This window comes from Oreochromis niloticus, linkage group LG5 (genome assembly GCF_001858045.2).
Source record: "Oreochromis niloticus isolate F11D_XX linkage group LG5, O_niloticus_UMD_NMBU, whole genome shotgun sequence".
Lineage (NCBI taxonomy): Eukaryota > Metazoa > Chordata > Actinopteri > Cichliformes > Cichlidae > Oreochromis > Oreochromis niloticus.
This window is the reverse complement of record NC_031970.2, coordinates 10,017,344-10,033,675: the sequence shown is the minus strand read 5'-3', so window position 1 is coordinate 10,033,675 and position 16,332 is coordinate 10,017,344. Positions and strand designations below refer to the sequence as shown.

General features: G+C 39.6%; 1 protein-coding gene and 1 long non-coding RNA gene across 3 annotated transcripts in view; one reads left to right on the top strand and one right to left on the bottom strand.

Annotated features, from left to right (window-relative positions):
• Positions 1 to 1,255: 1,255 nt before the first annotated feature.
• LOC112846883 (uncharacterized) lies at positions 1,256 to 2,694 on the bottom strand. The gene is made up of 3 exons (XR_003220075.1): positions 2,555 to 2,694; positions 2,272 to 2,418; positions 1,256 to 1,332 (listed from the first exon to the last, which is right to left on the bottom strand). It is a non-coding gene; the product is annotated as an uncharacterized LOC112846883 (long non-coding RNA).
• The window catches only part of phc2b (polyhomeotic homolog 2b (Drosophila)), a 42,784-nt gene continuing 29,093 nt past the window's right edge, over positions 2,642 to 16,332 (top strand). Inside the window, exon 1 of one of the 2 annotated variants that reach the window (XM_005458432.4) lies at positions 2,642 to 2,790. Coding sequence is in view for 1 of the 2 variants with exons in the window: in XM_025907123.1 (XP_025762908.1) it covers positions 13,028 to 13,269 (242 nt within the window). In the remaining variant the exon portion in view is untranslated. Of the gene's footprint in view, positions 2,791 to 13,012; positions 13,270 to 16,332 lie in introns of those variants that run through there. The other variant, XM_025907123.1, reaches the window with a different exon arrangement.

Here is a 16,332-nt window from a genome sequence, read left to right as displayed (position 1 = left end):
CCACTACCCCAGTCTGCCAATCCAGAGTCATTGCACCATCCCTCAACCCCCATGCAATGCTGAAAAAGCACTGTACGATACAAATATGTAAAATTCACTTGAGCCCAAAGACAATACAATATACGTTTAGTTATGTTTTTGTGTTTTCAAAAGCTAAGCATGAAAGCTACTGGTTCCATCTATGTGAAGCATAATACTTTAATTAATGCTGCTTGCCCACAATTTATCATTTTGTTTGGGGCTTTGAACTCCCACACATTTTGACAGGCAGTTCATTTGCTAAAATTAAAAAAATAGAATAGTTCTCTTTGTAAAATGAATGCACAAGCAGCACTAATTTAAACAATAAACCTGTGTCCCTTTGCTTGTGGCTTTGGTTTAATAAATGTACTTCTGTGTAATCACACTAACCACAAAAAGGTCAAATTTTATGTTTGAAACCTTACTTCAAGCAATAAAGAAAGAACAAAGAAAGATAACTAAATTATGTTAAATTTAAAATTCTTTGCATCACTGTGAAAAATATAAAAACTCCATCTCTGATTTTATTGGTCAACAAAGCTGAATGGGAGCCACACATAAATATTCCATTTAGATTATCACATTATTATCAGCACACCATTACCGCTAGTCCATTATGGCATATAAGCGTCACATTGAAGGTATGTTCCAGTCCAACAGAGCAGTGTTTGACTTCACCGTTACCTCTGCTATAACATTAATATCACACATTAATCTTGGCTGCAATCCCACAGCGTATCTTTGGGGACTAACTGCATTACTGGAACGATGCTGTGCTCATACTGATGCTGTGAGGGATGTATCAGGGGAGCTATGAAAGACCAGATAATTAACTCGAGGGCCAACCAAATAAGTCATATTCAGATAAATTATTCAGTATTTGCAGGCGCATGAATGTGCTGCCTCCTCATATTGCAGGCAACACAATAGTGACTTACTGAAACATTAGCAGTTCATTGCTGTCCATTTTATTACAATGCTGGGTCATTTCCATGAGGATACAAATTACAGATTCAGTGGGGCCTACTCTTGCATGCACAGTATGTGGAATGCTAAAGAGTCTGTGCAGAGAGCAAAGATAACCACAACCTGAACCTGTAAAAGACGACAGTTTTTAAGGAATCTGGAAAACAAAAATCACAACATGATAGAAAATTACAAATGTTTGTGTTGAAAATTCAAAACTGAAAATGGAAACAACGGAAGAATGGTATAGAAAAGTAAACACTTCTTTACGTTTTTGTTGTTCTAGTCAGTCTGTGTTTTACTTTCTGACATTTCCTCTCGTCCCTTCTTCTTCTGCAGATAGAGCTGAGTAAATAAAATGAGTCAATAAAATGTGAAGGCCAAAACTGCTTTTGTGGGGTCCAAAATATTTGCATAATTACATTAGTTACACCTGCATTATCATAGACACAGGTGTAACTAATGCAATTAACAGTGCCTGCATTCCAGTGTCAGACTCCTATTGGCTTGCATATCTTACTGCCATTAAAATTAATACATTGATTTAGGTATAGGTATTTAAATATTTGAAACTCTGAACTCTATGCACATGCATCTTTATTGTCTGTCACAGTCTTTGACTGGTGATCATACACATGCAGTTTTTTATGTCCTGTTGATTGAAATCTATTAGCAAAATTAATTTGGATAATAGCATTGGGCCAATAAGTGTTTGGACAATGACTCAATTTTTATATTTTTGCATCTATACACTATCTTCATTCAAGAAGTTTAACCAAATTATTGTTATCAGTTTTTAACAATTTAATTCTAAGAATTTTTAAATGCTGTATTATTAAATACAGTCAATGAAGTTCCTATCTCTACAGCCAAAAGAGATCATGAAATGTTGTTTCCTCCCTTGAGATGCTCTGCCAGGCCTTTATTAAAGCAACTTTCAGTTACTGCTCATTTGTGGGTTCAGATTTGCCTTCAGTAAAGCATCCTCTGATGGGTTGGGATCAAATGACTAAGTGACGAACGGACAAATATCCCATTTCTTTGCCTTGAGAAACCCTTGGGTCACTTTTTTTTTTTTTTTTTTTTTTTTTTATGCTTTTTAAGAATTTAAACACATTCTAATAATGACGACTGAAAATTTAGAAAAAGCCAGCACTTCAGGTTAGATTCATCTTCCACGCAAACATTATCAAAATAACACTATTTTATGGCAGAATGGTGAGCGTGCAAGGAAAAGAGTCCCCACGCTTGTACGTAAAAGAATTTAATAACTGCTAAGCTTACAAGCCAAAGAAGTGGCCCGGAACAAAACCCTGAATCAAAAGGCTCCAGGGGTGCTGTTTTGAGGTCGCTGATGTTGACCTCCGTTTTGAAGAGGGCCAAACAAAGTGTCACATATCTTTAAAGCTCCTCTGTGGCCCAGTAGCTACACTGCAAACAGAGCACAGTGCAAAGATTAAAGCTCTTTGTTACCATGGAGATCAGGACAGAGGCCGACACTTGACAGGTGAATGGAAAGAGAGGAGGGGAGGGGATAATTGACAATAGGGGTGGGGTCAAATCTCACCCTTTACGCTCATTGGTCTGCTTTGCATCACGTTGCCTGTATGGAATGCAAACGAAAGAGTCGCTTCGGTCCACCCTCCCTAGGCCAGGTCTCCTTTGCCGCTGCTTCTTCTGCTGTTGCTGGAGTGCTCCGAGTCTGTTGGGCGCAGCGAGCCACCGTCCAGTGTAGAATATCAGGAGAAACACTGAGCGAGAGCAGTCAGAAGGAGAAGCGACGAAACAAGGTTTTCGGCAACGGTAAGGTCACGTATATTTGGGTTCTTGGCGCAGGATGTCACGGTTCGCACAAGGGTCACATACCTGTTTATATGTGTTTATATGTGCGTCGGAACGCGTGAGGTTAATCGATAGCACAAGCAGACGTCTACACGGGCCCCAGCACAGCAGCAGGCGTTTTTCTAGCTGACTTGCTAACGTCGACGTTAGTTTAAGTGCTAAGTTTAGTGTGCAGATCCTCATATTGGAACAAAATTGTGTTATTATTATGAATAACAACAATCCAGATGTAGCTAACGTTAGCTAGTTTTGTAATGGAATTCAGTGCGAGCAGGAAAGGAGGAAAAATACTTATGAATGAAACAGCGCATGAGCGAAACGTTTATTTGCAATGTTTTGGCCAGTAATAACGCCTCCTTTTTTGTTTTTGATTTACACCAGTGTCTGTAGGGTGTACCTTTGCTAATTTTGAAATGCTAGGCAAAGCTGGCCAAGTGGATACAAACAAGGAGCTGTGGCCCCTCAGGTCATGACATTTGGCACAAAGAAGGAGGTAGTTATGTTGACAAGTGAAGGTCAACACAGCCGATGGCCCGGGCCCTTTAAAAAGCTGCATGGAACAGTCTGTCCATTTAAGGGAAATTAGCAGTGCTTAAGGAGCACAAATCTGTGAGGCAGAAAAATAGAAACTGCAATTACACTTAAAATTGGCTGCAACAAATGGAGTGTAAAATGACTAAGTATATAGCACAATAGTAGCAATGTACTATAATGATGCATCATAGACTTATTTCAGCACTGGAACTGTATTCACCCCAAGCATATGTGCACAAAAGGTTTAATGAACATTGCAGCTATTTAACATATTTTCTTAATTTGTGTAATAAAATGCATTTATTAAAATAGTTAAAAAAATATATATTTGGATCTCAATGAGTTCAGTGAACTTCACATATAATTAAAGCAAAACACAAAAATGTGCATAAGTTGAGGAAAGTGGGGGGGGGGGGGTACTTATGCGCAGACTAACTGGTGTGTTCAATCATAAAACAGCCTCACATACAAAGGAGACCTACACAGTAGCCATAGACAGAATAAAAGATGAATGTAGCCATTTTTATGTCACCCACTGTTTTGGGGCTCTTTTGTTTTTGTTGTTGTTTTTTGTAGAGTCAGATGATATACTATATGGATAAAAAATGAAAAGGTGCTAAGCTATCACTGATACTATCAAGTTTGGTTAGTGCTAAGTAATAAGGTAATAAAATGTTTCTTCAGTCACCCAAACTAAAGCACAACCTCTTGGATGGTCTCTACTACACTACAAGCCATGATAATGAGGTCCAGTTTAATGACTCAAAAGTAGTGGAGCTTGGTCTTTGACTTTCATGGGCTCCAGATGTGTGTGTTTGAACACCTGTCAGTCATTGTGGCCTTCCTCCTGAGTTGTAAGAAATTCACCTCTTTTAGAGTTAAACTGAGGCTAAAACCGTTTTTTGCTCCAGGCTGTAAACGTGGTTTTAATGCTATAAATTTGACCATTTTAACATGGAAGTTTCTGGGAATTGCCTTTGTTTTGGAGCCAGGCTCAAGTAGCACCTAGAGGAACTAGAGTTTGTTTTGTTTTTTGTTTTGTTTTGTTTTTTCCTTTTTTTTGTTGGCTTCATTTTTCGGCTTGACAGTAGCCACACAGAGTGATGGAGAGCCTGTCACTATTGTTGTTAAAAGACCCTCTCCATCATGATCCGGACACCAGTTGCAGCCATTAATGGTTGTTTCACAGAGTTACCTAGATTACCTTTACAATTTCTTCCAGATAGCTCTTGAACAAATGTTGGATTTCTTTAAAGCTGCAGTTATAATTGAAATTAAAATCAGATTAAGCAGAACTACTACATGTCCAGGCTTGGTTTGGTTTCTATGTTTTATTAAAATCTTATTCATTTTCAAAGTTCAGGTTATTAATTTACAGAGAGTGTTGTGCTTTACTTGCCTTGTTGTGGCCTTGGTTTGAAGGTTATTTTGTGCCTAATTTGCATCTATTTCCTGGAGCCAGTGAGTTGAGACGGCCACTTCAAAAGGTGCTGCAAGATGGTGCCGAATATCACTGTATAAAAACTGTGAGGGGTCAAAATCTAAAAGCGGTATATAATTATGATGAAAATAATACTAAGCTGTTAAATATAGGCATGGATATAGGTTTAACTTGCAGTGAATCTTTTTTAGATTAGGGATGTTTACTGATTCGTAGCTGGGAGGGGGGAAGCAATCATTTACATCACTTCAGCTCATACAAACAACTGACTAGTTGTGTGCAGCAGAAAAAAACACAACAGGCTTAGGGAAGAAACTTGTAGATTTTCTTCAGTGATACTGGGGTTAACTGAAGAAGAATTATGCTTTATCCACTTAAAAGCATGTCAAGCTGTTGTAATAGAGTAGAGGACCTTTAAAAACCTGACATCAGTTAGCTAGCTGTGAAAAATCAAGCAGAGATAATTACTTACCCTTCAATTCTTATAGAGAGCACCTGATGCTGTTATTCAAATTAATTATGGGCTTTTATCAGGGAGTTATGAAAAGGTTTATTTGTTTATTTCACAAGAGAGAGAAGCCAAACTTTGTTCCTATATTTTGTTTAGAGATGAGCTCATTTACATATTAGATAGCCATGTTGTCCTTCATCTATATCTGCTTTACATTTACTTGTGACTTGCAACTGCCTGTACCCTTCAGTACACAGCCAGCATATATTGCATGTCATAGCTTTCAAAAGATCCACCTGAGGCAAAATGCCACAACAGATGGCTGACAGACTTCCTGATTGATTGTAGATACTTGCAAGCTGTAGTATAGTTATCAGTGCAGGTACAAATATTGCAGTGATATGTAGTTGTGTTTATCTGCACCAGTAGGCACGGCTACAGTGTTAAGTTTTTCTGTGGGGTCCCAGTTTGTTCATTTTTATTATTATTATTTTTAAACTGCTTATTTATTTCAGGGTCACATAGTGGCTATAGCTGACACCGTATGAAAATTGACGTCTTCATTAAAGTAGATGACAATTCAGGTGAAATAATGCTATGACACATTGATGACCTTAAACTGCATCCCAGGGGCCATGCATAGGTGCAAATTATTAGGTTGGCCTTTGGCTAGGTCCACACTAGCCCGGATAAATTTGAAAACTGCGTTTTCGTCTGAAAACGCTCCGCGTCCACACTATCGTTTTCAGTCATTTTCACAGAGTTGTTCATCCACATTGAAACGTCCGAAAACGCTTACGTTCCAGTACTGCGCATGTGTGAAACGCAAGACGATTCGACCTGCCTCATTTCTGTCTGCTGTTTATTTACTTTCCTGCTCTTTGAAACATCGGGGCAAAATGTTGAGGACAAGCACCGAGTTTTTAAAATGGACTAACAATGAGGTGGAGTTGTTGCTGCGAGTAACACAAAAGTCTGGTAGTGAGTCAGCCCCATAGACTTTACACCAGTTGCAAAAGCGATTGAGAATTAAAGAATTTGAAGAAAAGCTATCTAGAGCATGTGCAAACTGATATTAATCTTTAATAGGGCTGTCAAAATTGAGCACAAACAAAACAGCTGCTGTATAATGTCCTCTGCTATCTTAGTTTAATTAGTCACATGACTGCATCACATGACTAAAATGTTTCATCGTTTTCGAAAAGGCTCCGGTTTCGCTGTCCACACTGCGACGTGAAAACTGCATTTTCAAATGTATCTGCTTTGGAGAGCGTTTTCAAAACGCTGCATTTTCCTTGACCCTAGAGCTGGGCGATATAAGATTTTTTTCAAATCACGATATGCTTTTTTCATTTCAGGCGATAACGATATATATCACGATATAAGCCAAATAACTATATATGTAAGATTTAAATGTGATGTTGCTCACAAATAAAATGTGAAATAATCAGCAGCTTGTTTTGATTTAAATATTCATTTTCCATAATAAGTTCAACAGGGCAGATGTACTTAAAATGAGGCTTCAGTTTTATGGTAAAAATGGTAAATGGCCTGCATTTGTATAGCGCTTTACTCATTCCCTAAGGACCCCAAAGCGCTTTACACTACATTCAGTCATTCACCCATTCACGCACACATTCACACACTGGCAATGGCAAGCTACGTTGTAGCCACAGCTGCCCTGGGGCACACTGACAGAGGCGAGGCTGCCGGACACTGGCGCCACCGGGCCCTCTGACCACCACCAGTTTTATGCAAAATAAAGGCAAATATTACAATCTACACAAAAGGCAGCCGCTAAAGCGTTTAAGTTTCAAAATAGAACAAACAAAACAGACTACTAAATTGTCAGTTCCACTTAGAAACAAAATATTAATTCTAAAAATAAACCTTAGTTTATTTTACAGAAAAAGAGACAAAATTGACCAACTTACATAATATTGCTTTGGAAGCGCTGTCTGAGAGAAATGTTTATGTCCAGGGAGTTGGTAACGAGGATCCATTACCTTAATTAGCTGCTTGAATCCTTCATTTTCGACCGTGTTTATTGGTAGCATGTCTTTAGCAAGACAGTAAGCTATGGCATTCGTTATGTTGCTATGGCTCTTACCTTTTTTGTCATATGGTAAGACGCTGGCGAAAGCCGACTCAATTGACTGTTGCTGCTTCACAGGGATTCCCCTGGTTGTTTTCGATGACAAATTAGCGCTTTCAGTCAGAGATTGAGCGTGCTCCAGTGGGTGGCACTGCTTCAGGTGATAAAAAAGGTTTGTTGTATTTCCAGACTTTGTGGGAACATGCTTTCAGCACAATTTACAGTGCGCGTTACGCTGTTTTTTGTCAGACTTCAAATAGCCGAAATACCTCCACACTACGGAACTTCTCTGGCCTTTCCTTTCGACAATCTCTCCGACATTGGAACCGTCATCTGTGTTCCCTTCGGTATTCTGGTCACCAAAAACCCGGCACGGCGGCTGGCTGCTTCTCAAACAAATACACACGTGCGCCTTGGCACTTGAGCTGTACGTAACAAGTTACGTGACGTGACGCTGCGGCTGTGATTGGTTCGGCTCTGCGCTACTTAATTTTTATTGGCTATTGGTTTTTTTTATAAGACAGGAAGAGCGAGATGAGGTCTATCGCAATAGTTTCATTTTTCTATCGAGAAAAAGTTATTTCGCAATACATATCGTTATCGTTTTATCGCCCAGCTCTACTTGACCCAAAACGCCGTCTCAGTGTGGACGGAAGGCCAAAACCGAGAGAAAAAGATGCATTTTCAAACGAAAACGTATTAGTGTGGACATGGCCTGTGTGTCTACTTCAGTGTCTTTTAATAGTATAAACATTGACTAAAGCTTTCTGTCAGAATGTCAACATGTGTTATCGTTTTCATAATTTTAAACCTGTTGAGTAACACGTCTGTTATTTTGGGCACAAGATTTTGCTTTTGAAAGGTAATAAATTAACACAGTTAAGCTCTCTCAGCTATTTCAAAATGACGAAGTAGCCTCTCTGTTATCCTTTGGATAAGCTCTAATTTTTTTTGTCTCTCTGGTTCCCTGTTGGCATTGATATATATTTAAAGGACTTTAAAGGATTTAAAGGAAGCACTACATTTCTGTTTGCCTCTGCTCATACCTGACCCAGTTCTCTCTTTCTTTCTTTTTTTCTGCTGGCATGAAAGACTCCTGAGAGTGATGCCCGAGAGACTGCTTTGATAGAGTAGTTGGGATTGAAAAGTGTCGCTAATCTCCAAGCTTTAGCAGAACTATTTAATGGTGATATTTATAGATCAGAGAGAGAATCTTTCATTTCTCTGTCGGCACCACTTCAGCCTCTCAGTCTGTCTGTGTGCTTTTCTGTCTGCTTTTGCTGTGTTTATTTTGAGAGGCATTAACAGTCTGAGACATTTTTAGTGTCTACTGGAGCATTTTGCACCTTACAGCCTTAGACCTTACTAAATGAAGGAATAAGGCCAGGGTCCTCTCTGGAGAGTGAAGTCAAAGTGTTTTGTATCTTCGCAGCGTGAGCCTACATATGCTGGAACTGCACACTTAACCTGGAAAGCAGCCAGAGTCTCTTTGTGCTGGTCTACTCAGCTGTGGAAGGCAAGGTGTACAGCTGAATCGGAATCAGATGGCTCAATTACGCTTCCATGGTCGGCCTTTCCTTGGGATCAGAGGGTATCGCTATCTTACACACTTTAACGAAGGCAGTGGCCTGCTTGCTCTGTTTGGACAAGCCCATCAGCTATCATCAGGCCCAGGGGATTCTCCCAGCATCACCAGAGTTCTCCAAGGAAATGCTTTTTCAGAACACATTATCTCGACACTGACTTGAGGTTCATTCCACTGAAAGAACAATGAAATATGAGACCCTCTGTAATTCAGGTCCTTCTGCGTGGTCAAATAGCATTGAAGAGAAACTTCTTCAGGACCTAATGTTGAGGACCTCCCACACACGGTCATGTGACCCTCCAAAGTTTACCCACAATACACTCTTTGAAGTCTTCTCCAATTGATCATAAGAAAAAAAATACCAGATACAAGTAATCACTATTTTTATCTGTTACACTGCATTGTGGATATTAAATTGGTGCAGTTCTACTATGATATTGATACTATGGTATATCACATGATATTAAACTTTATTTTTTCTACAAAGAGCTTTAATTCTGAACAAAAATTAGATTAGATTTGGGCTTTAGACTGTGACGTAAATGTTTTGGGGTTTTTTTTCAATCGTAATTCTGATTGCTCAAATGTTGGGGAAATTTCTACTCACTCCATTTATGTTGAGCTTTTTTTGTAATTACTGACTGTCAAAGTTTGGCTTTGCTTCATGTAATACACTGAAATTGGGTGGGAGGTACTGATTGGAAGGGAATGACCCATTAAAAGTTGAAATAAATAGGCCAAACCCTCTAAAATGATATTTTAGTTTCTTAGAGGTAAGGTCTTTGTGCAGAGGTTCTATTGTAAGAGGCAATCTTGTACTTAACAAATGAAGCCATTAGGTGTGAGTAATAAAGACAGTGGGTCCCCATCCTAAGTTGGTCTTTTTGAACTTGGTTAGTTTGACTTTAGTCACAGCTGTTCTGCTAACTAGAGAGAATTAGTTTTGTCAATTTATGAAGTCTAAAGAAAAGCTTTTGAGACCTAACCAGTGTGTCAAAAGTAGCTCTGTTTATCCTTTTTCAAGCAAAAAAATGGTAACATTGAAAATAATTATTGGCATTGATAAAAATGAACTGATAAAACCCTATCAATACCATAAATGAACAGCAGTTATCAGTTTATCATTATATTGAATTTATTCCTATGTTTTAGGTTTGTCCGTCTTTATTTCTTTTCATTACCGCAATATATTTTTAGTGCCTTAAATTTTTTGCCACATTTGAAGGTGCGCAAAAAATTTCCTTGGAAGAAAACACAATACCCTATTTCAAATGGTTCATTGAATGTTTGTGAGATAAATGTCAACAAAATAGCCCCAGCAAACTCATGTTCATTTTGTCAGTCTGACTCCATACCAATTTAATTTAATAATATCTTGCCTGTTTTGCCATCTGACATCTTTAAATGTCCTCATTATCCTCATCCTCAAATAATTTAGTTTACCAACTTTAGGGAAGTTAAATAAAAGCAATTATTTAAATCTTAATCTTAATCTTAATCTTAAATCTTATTTAACCTAGACTTTTACCATCATAGCTCCGGTTAGGGTCTATTAGGCCCCTGGCTGAACCACCTTTTATACCTCCTTGCATCGTAATTCCTTTGTTTTGGAGACTGAGCTTTAGGATGTTGAGTTTTATCATCAAAGAGCTGATATCTCACTGAGCCACACTATTGGTCTTTTCTTCCTGTTTTTAACCCCCCCCCCCAGCTCTGTTAGCCAAGTGTGAGATTTCAGGCTTGCACTTCTGGATGCACTGCCAGCTAATCTATATGCTAATGAGAAGATGATAATCAATGATGTTCACGCATGGTTGGCCCCAATCAATACTATATTGCACCCGCAAACGGCTCAAATAGCCACATTTCAAATTGCCAGACAGTTGGGTGGCGTGTTAATGTTGTGGGGTAGAGCATAAGTATGCCATTATCCTTTGGTTTTTATCTTCCCAATTCCATGTAAATGAATTCTGTTGTCATTAAAGAGGAGTTTAAATTCAACTCTAAAGCTATCTCATTTCATTTTTATGAGGGGTTTTGCTGTTTTTCCTCTTTTGTTATTTTGTTTCTAAGCTTGATGTTTTTACAGAAATCTTTGGCACCAATTATTCAAAGCTTTCAGTAATGAATCGATCTAGTCTAGTCTAGTGTGTACACTGTTATGTTTTTTTTTTTTAAACTGCCTAGCTTGGGAGTCACTGCACCTAGTGCTCTGATTACCACTGGGACCACTGTTTCCTTCACCCTCCACATCTTCTCAAGCTCTTCTCTGAGCCCTTGGTACTAATTCCAGCTTCTCGTGTTTCTTCTTCCTGATGTTGCTGTCATTCAGTATTGCTACATCTATCACTATGGCCGTCTTCTTATGCTTGTCTACCACCACTATGTCTGGTTGGTTAGCCACCACCATTTTGTCCATCTGTATCTGGAAGTCCCACAGGATCTTAGCTCGGCCATTCTCCACCACCCTTGGGGGTAGGGCTGCTCGATTATGGCAAAAATGATAATCACGATTATTTTCACTGAAATTGAGATCTCGATTATTTGATGATATTTATTTAACAATAACAATGTATTGAATAATGGCTTTAAAGATGTCAAAAAATAATATAAAATAGTGTGCAAATACTGATAACAGTGCAAATGTTTGCAATATAAAAAATAAATGAAAAATGTAAACATCTATGTTTAGTGAACTTCAAAATACTGCATAATACTGGTTGTTCACTGTGTTAATTGAGCAGTGGTCTTTGGCGAGGAAGGGGTGTTCCTTCATTGTTTGATCGTATGTCACTTTGTGAGCGGTCTTCAAATGATTGAATAAATTTGTAGTGTTGCTCTGTGGTGCAGCTACGACACCGTAGCAAAGTTTCCACACTATGTCTACTTGATCCACGTCTGACTCCGCGAACCCATAATGTTTCCACACCACTTAAGTCGTTTTACCTCTCTTTTCAACCAACGGCATTCTTTCTTCAGCAGCCATTATCCTCTCCTCTCCAAATAACTTCTGCTTAGCTTTCCGAGCTTCCCTCGGGTCCTCTTAATTGTTGTGACCCGTGTTCGAAACGCAGAGAGGTGCGCTCGATTTGCCACACGGAGCAGCGCGAGAGGAGGAGCTAATAATCGGCTCAGTCATTTTTAATGATCGTTGAAAGCCCAGATCGTAATCACGATTAAAATTCGATTAATTGAGCAGCCCTACTTGGGGGCATCTCCCAGCCTCGTTCCTGCTTGTTCCTGTGCTGCCATGATTAGTGCCTCTTTCAGTCCAACTTTGTCCAGCCACTGGTAGGACTTCTGGATGTCAGCCACTTCCTCTATCTGCCAGTGGTACATACCGTGCAGGGATCTAGCCTTCCATGATTGTTCCTTCTCTTTCTCGGGTTTCTGCTGCCTGAGGTATTCACGGAGCATGTGGTCCGTTGGGGCCATCTTCATGATGTATTTGCGGATGTTTGTTGTCTCTCCTCGTCAGTCTCTAGACATGAGAGCAGTCCCTTCTTCACAATGTTGGAACACTGAGCTACTAGTTTTTCCATCAGTGTAAATGTTGCGTATTGAAGATTCCATAGGTCCCTCATCCTATTCATGTAACCCCTTCCTTGTTCAGCCTGTGACTCACTGTTCCTGTCCTTACCTGAATGCTAAGGAAAATGGGCCTATTGCAACTGCAGGTTATTTGTGGAAATTGTGCTGCAGACTTGAAGTGAAAACTGAAATACTGAAAAGGGAAAGAAGCCTTCGGTTTTCCACTGTTCAGGTCTAGACTAAGCAAAAGGGAAGAAAAATCATTTCAGGGTTATTTTTATGAAATGCCTCATTATCTTGGATTTTCAGCTATTTGAAAATAATTTGGGTGATGTGGGGGGGTTAGGGTCTAAGCATCCTAAAAAAAAAAATTCAGTATTCAGGAAGCATCAGAGGGGGAGGGGAGAGTAAAATCATTACCGTCATCTTCATTAAAGAGGATCCTGTTGTCCAATCAGGATGCGGCTCTGCATGGGGATTCCATAAGCACCCGTTGGCTGTCGCTAGGATACCACATAATCAGGAGGCAGGCTGTGGCCTGGTTGGTGGACTTGGGTGTTGATGCTGGGACGACGAGCTCGCTGTGTGTTGGGGGTAGACAAGAGGGGCAGGGGGTTTGGAGGCAGCACAGAAACACCCTTGCACGCGCTCATTTATTCACTCAGTCAGCCAGGCAGCCAGGCAGCCAGCCACTCACTTAGGCAGACAAAGAGGAAAGAGGAGCAACATCCTGCAGGAGGACAGCACGCTCCCCGGGGGATGGGGCATCATACCCCTGCATCGCGTTGGGGGTGTCGGAGGAGGTAGGAACACCAGGGTTAGGGGGCTTTGTCTCAGAAGCTGAGTACCCCTCCTCTCTCACACACACACACACACACACACACACACACACACACACACACACACACACACAGAAATATATATAAAAATACACACAGGCACACATTTCTCTGTGGATCTTTTAGCTATTAAAGCTATTATCACACATCAATCGATTAGTGGAGCTGACAAATGCATTCTCATAGTATTTTTAATGTGGGTCATCAGAGTTGCATGGGCACTGATGGAGGTTTCTGCACTTCCTTACTGTGATGTAAGCTCTGTAGAGACAGCCAGTCTGTCTGACAGTCTCTTAACAGCTCTCATCGTCTTGCTGGATATGCGAAACGGATCACACACAAAGCTGACTGTCAGTTCTTGTGGTCTTGTTATGCCAGCATGAATGGATCAATATGCTCCAACAGCACTTAAATTACATTGTTATGGCATTGACTGGCTCTTTGCACTGTGTTTCATGCTGCTGGTGCTGCTTTGATGTTCTCTTAAAAAAAACTGAATAGCACTTTTCATGGGTGCAAGGGGTCCTCCATGAAACCCAACTGAAAACCAGATTTGTGGATGTAACAATGTAAAAGTGGTACTTGGTTGAGGCTGAGCAAGGGGTGATCTACATGGCACTGTTTACTGATTGATGGGTGACTCCTCTCAGAGGGACATGGGTTGCAGGGATCATTACCAGAGGGGATTCCCTCCCCTCTCCCCACATAAGGAGGCAATATGAAGCACACTGTGGGATGTAGGCTAATGATGGCATACAGACAAGCAGGCTTTGGCAGCAGTGGTGCTTTGTTTACAACCTGGACCCAGCTCTGCCTGACTGCATTTCAGTTTTTCAGCCACAAATATGAAAACATCAAGTTTTCAATCAGTGACTGGCACTGCTGAATGGAAAATAAGGGTCTTTTTAAGTTAGGAGATCTTGAAATATGTATTTTATGTTTTTCCATTTTTCATCCAGTTTGAATTAGGATCCAGTTCTTTGCTTTAATGCTGTTAGATATATCAGGTTAATATGTAAAAGCATTTTTAATTGATACTTGTACTGCCCTAATTTGACTGTTTGCTGCCTTTCTTGTTATGCAACCTATGTTTTAAATTAAAGCATTTAAGCTGTTTAAACAAATATTTAAAAAATGTCTTTTAACTCACTCACTGGTTTGCTCAAATATTTTGTAACCTTTTGTGGGCTGCTCTGCGTTTGCCATTTTAAGGAATAGCATGTGGTTTAGTGAGATGGCAGATTGTTTCCAAGTCTCCTTTGTAGCCTAAATGGGCTGTAGAGCTTTGCTTTGGCTCCTAATCTGCTCAAAAGAATGAGTATGTGGAGGAAATGGCTTAAGAATTGCAGCATGACGGCAGCATTGCTCCTTATTTAATTACTTCCATTACACACTCGTCCCACTCCTGCCCATTTAAAATCCTGAACCTGTTCACTCAACCTTCACCTCTCACTTGCTCCTTTTTCCTTGTAGCTGCGGTGACTTAATGTGAACCTGTATAACCTGAAGGCTAGAAATTCCTCCCTCCCTTTTTTCCCCTTTTCTAACTCGTACAGTGATTGTTATTCTTTCTGATTCCCCCATCAAACATGCTCATTAATCTCATTCTTGACACTAGTCTGGATCTTAATGAGTTCAGATTCTTTTCTTGCTTCTTTTTACTTCTTCTTTTTCTTTTCTTTTTAAAAAAAATTAACTTCTGGACTTTGTTTAAACAAATGAATCTTTGACTTTTTCCAAAGATTGCTTATTTTCCACCAAGGAAGGATGCTTGATCTCCTTCCATCATCTTCACTTTTTATCACCTGCCATGCTGAAATCTTCTCCACCTCGTCTGCCCGGAGAGCTCTGAACCTTTTTTGTTTTGTGCTAATGGTTAGCAAAGCACCAAGGGACCAAACCTAAAAAGGCCTTTATGGAAGGACCCTAAATCATTCCTCCATATTCTTGTGACTGACTGAATGAAATAGATTCATTATTTTATTTTTTTAAATCTCACTCACTCAACACTCTCGGGCTGAGTGTTGACTTAATTTAGGCTTGTAGTGTCAGCTTACCCCTTATATTTATGCTAAATTCAGTGGAGTTCACTGGATTCCTGAAATACAATTTTATGTGTATTTTTACATGAAAACAGAGGTATCATTTATTTTCCAGCTTGTGTTTGTATCCTGCATATTCATTTCATGCAGTCGGACAGCATATCCGTCTTTGAAAACAGAGGTGTGACTTAAACAAGATGACAAGAGATATCCCGATGTTTGTTTTGTAACTTGTACTGAATTTATATAACTTTAGCTTGGCTCAGTTTATTGAATACATAAATACAAAGTAAACAATGAGATGAAAACTCCCTTCTTTGAACAGTAAAAACAAAGAGTGTATAAAATGTTTGAAACTTGAAAGCGGCTCCCCAAAAAAGATGGTATGCCTTGTTTTGTATGAGAGAGAATGCTTAGTATCACAACATATATGTATATTTTGGATAGTTTGTCAAGCTGGGGGCTGGACAGTCATGGCAACAGGGATGTGGGTGTCAAATTAAGTCGAGGTAAAAACAAAAAAGAAAGTTAATGATTGGCTGCAGAGTTCGACATGATCTCTTTCATGGTTTCTGCAGGGAGAGATGCTAAAAATTTAAGAACTCTGCTTGACATTCATCAGATTTTAGATCGTGTTACTAAAGATGTTTTTTCTAGTCAATCTTTGAACCGTGTGCTTTTATTATTCAGGTAGTTGCTGTAGTAAAAGATTGCAGTGACCTACAGCTTACACTGGGTTGGTTTGCTGCTGGGTGCGAAGGATAAACTGAGCACTGAAATGCTCACTGAGCTGGGGGAAAAAATGTGAAACTGGTAATTCGCTGGTCGATCTGCATTCCTAACCTCACCTATGGACACGAGCTCTGAGTCTTGTCCAAAAAATAAAATCATAGATACCCAAATGGCAGAAGAGTTTCTTTCGAAGCATAATAATTTGGGAGGGGCTCGAAGTAAAACGACTACGCTTTCATGTCAAAAGTGGTTG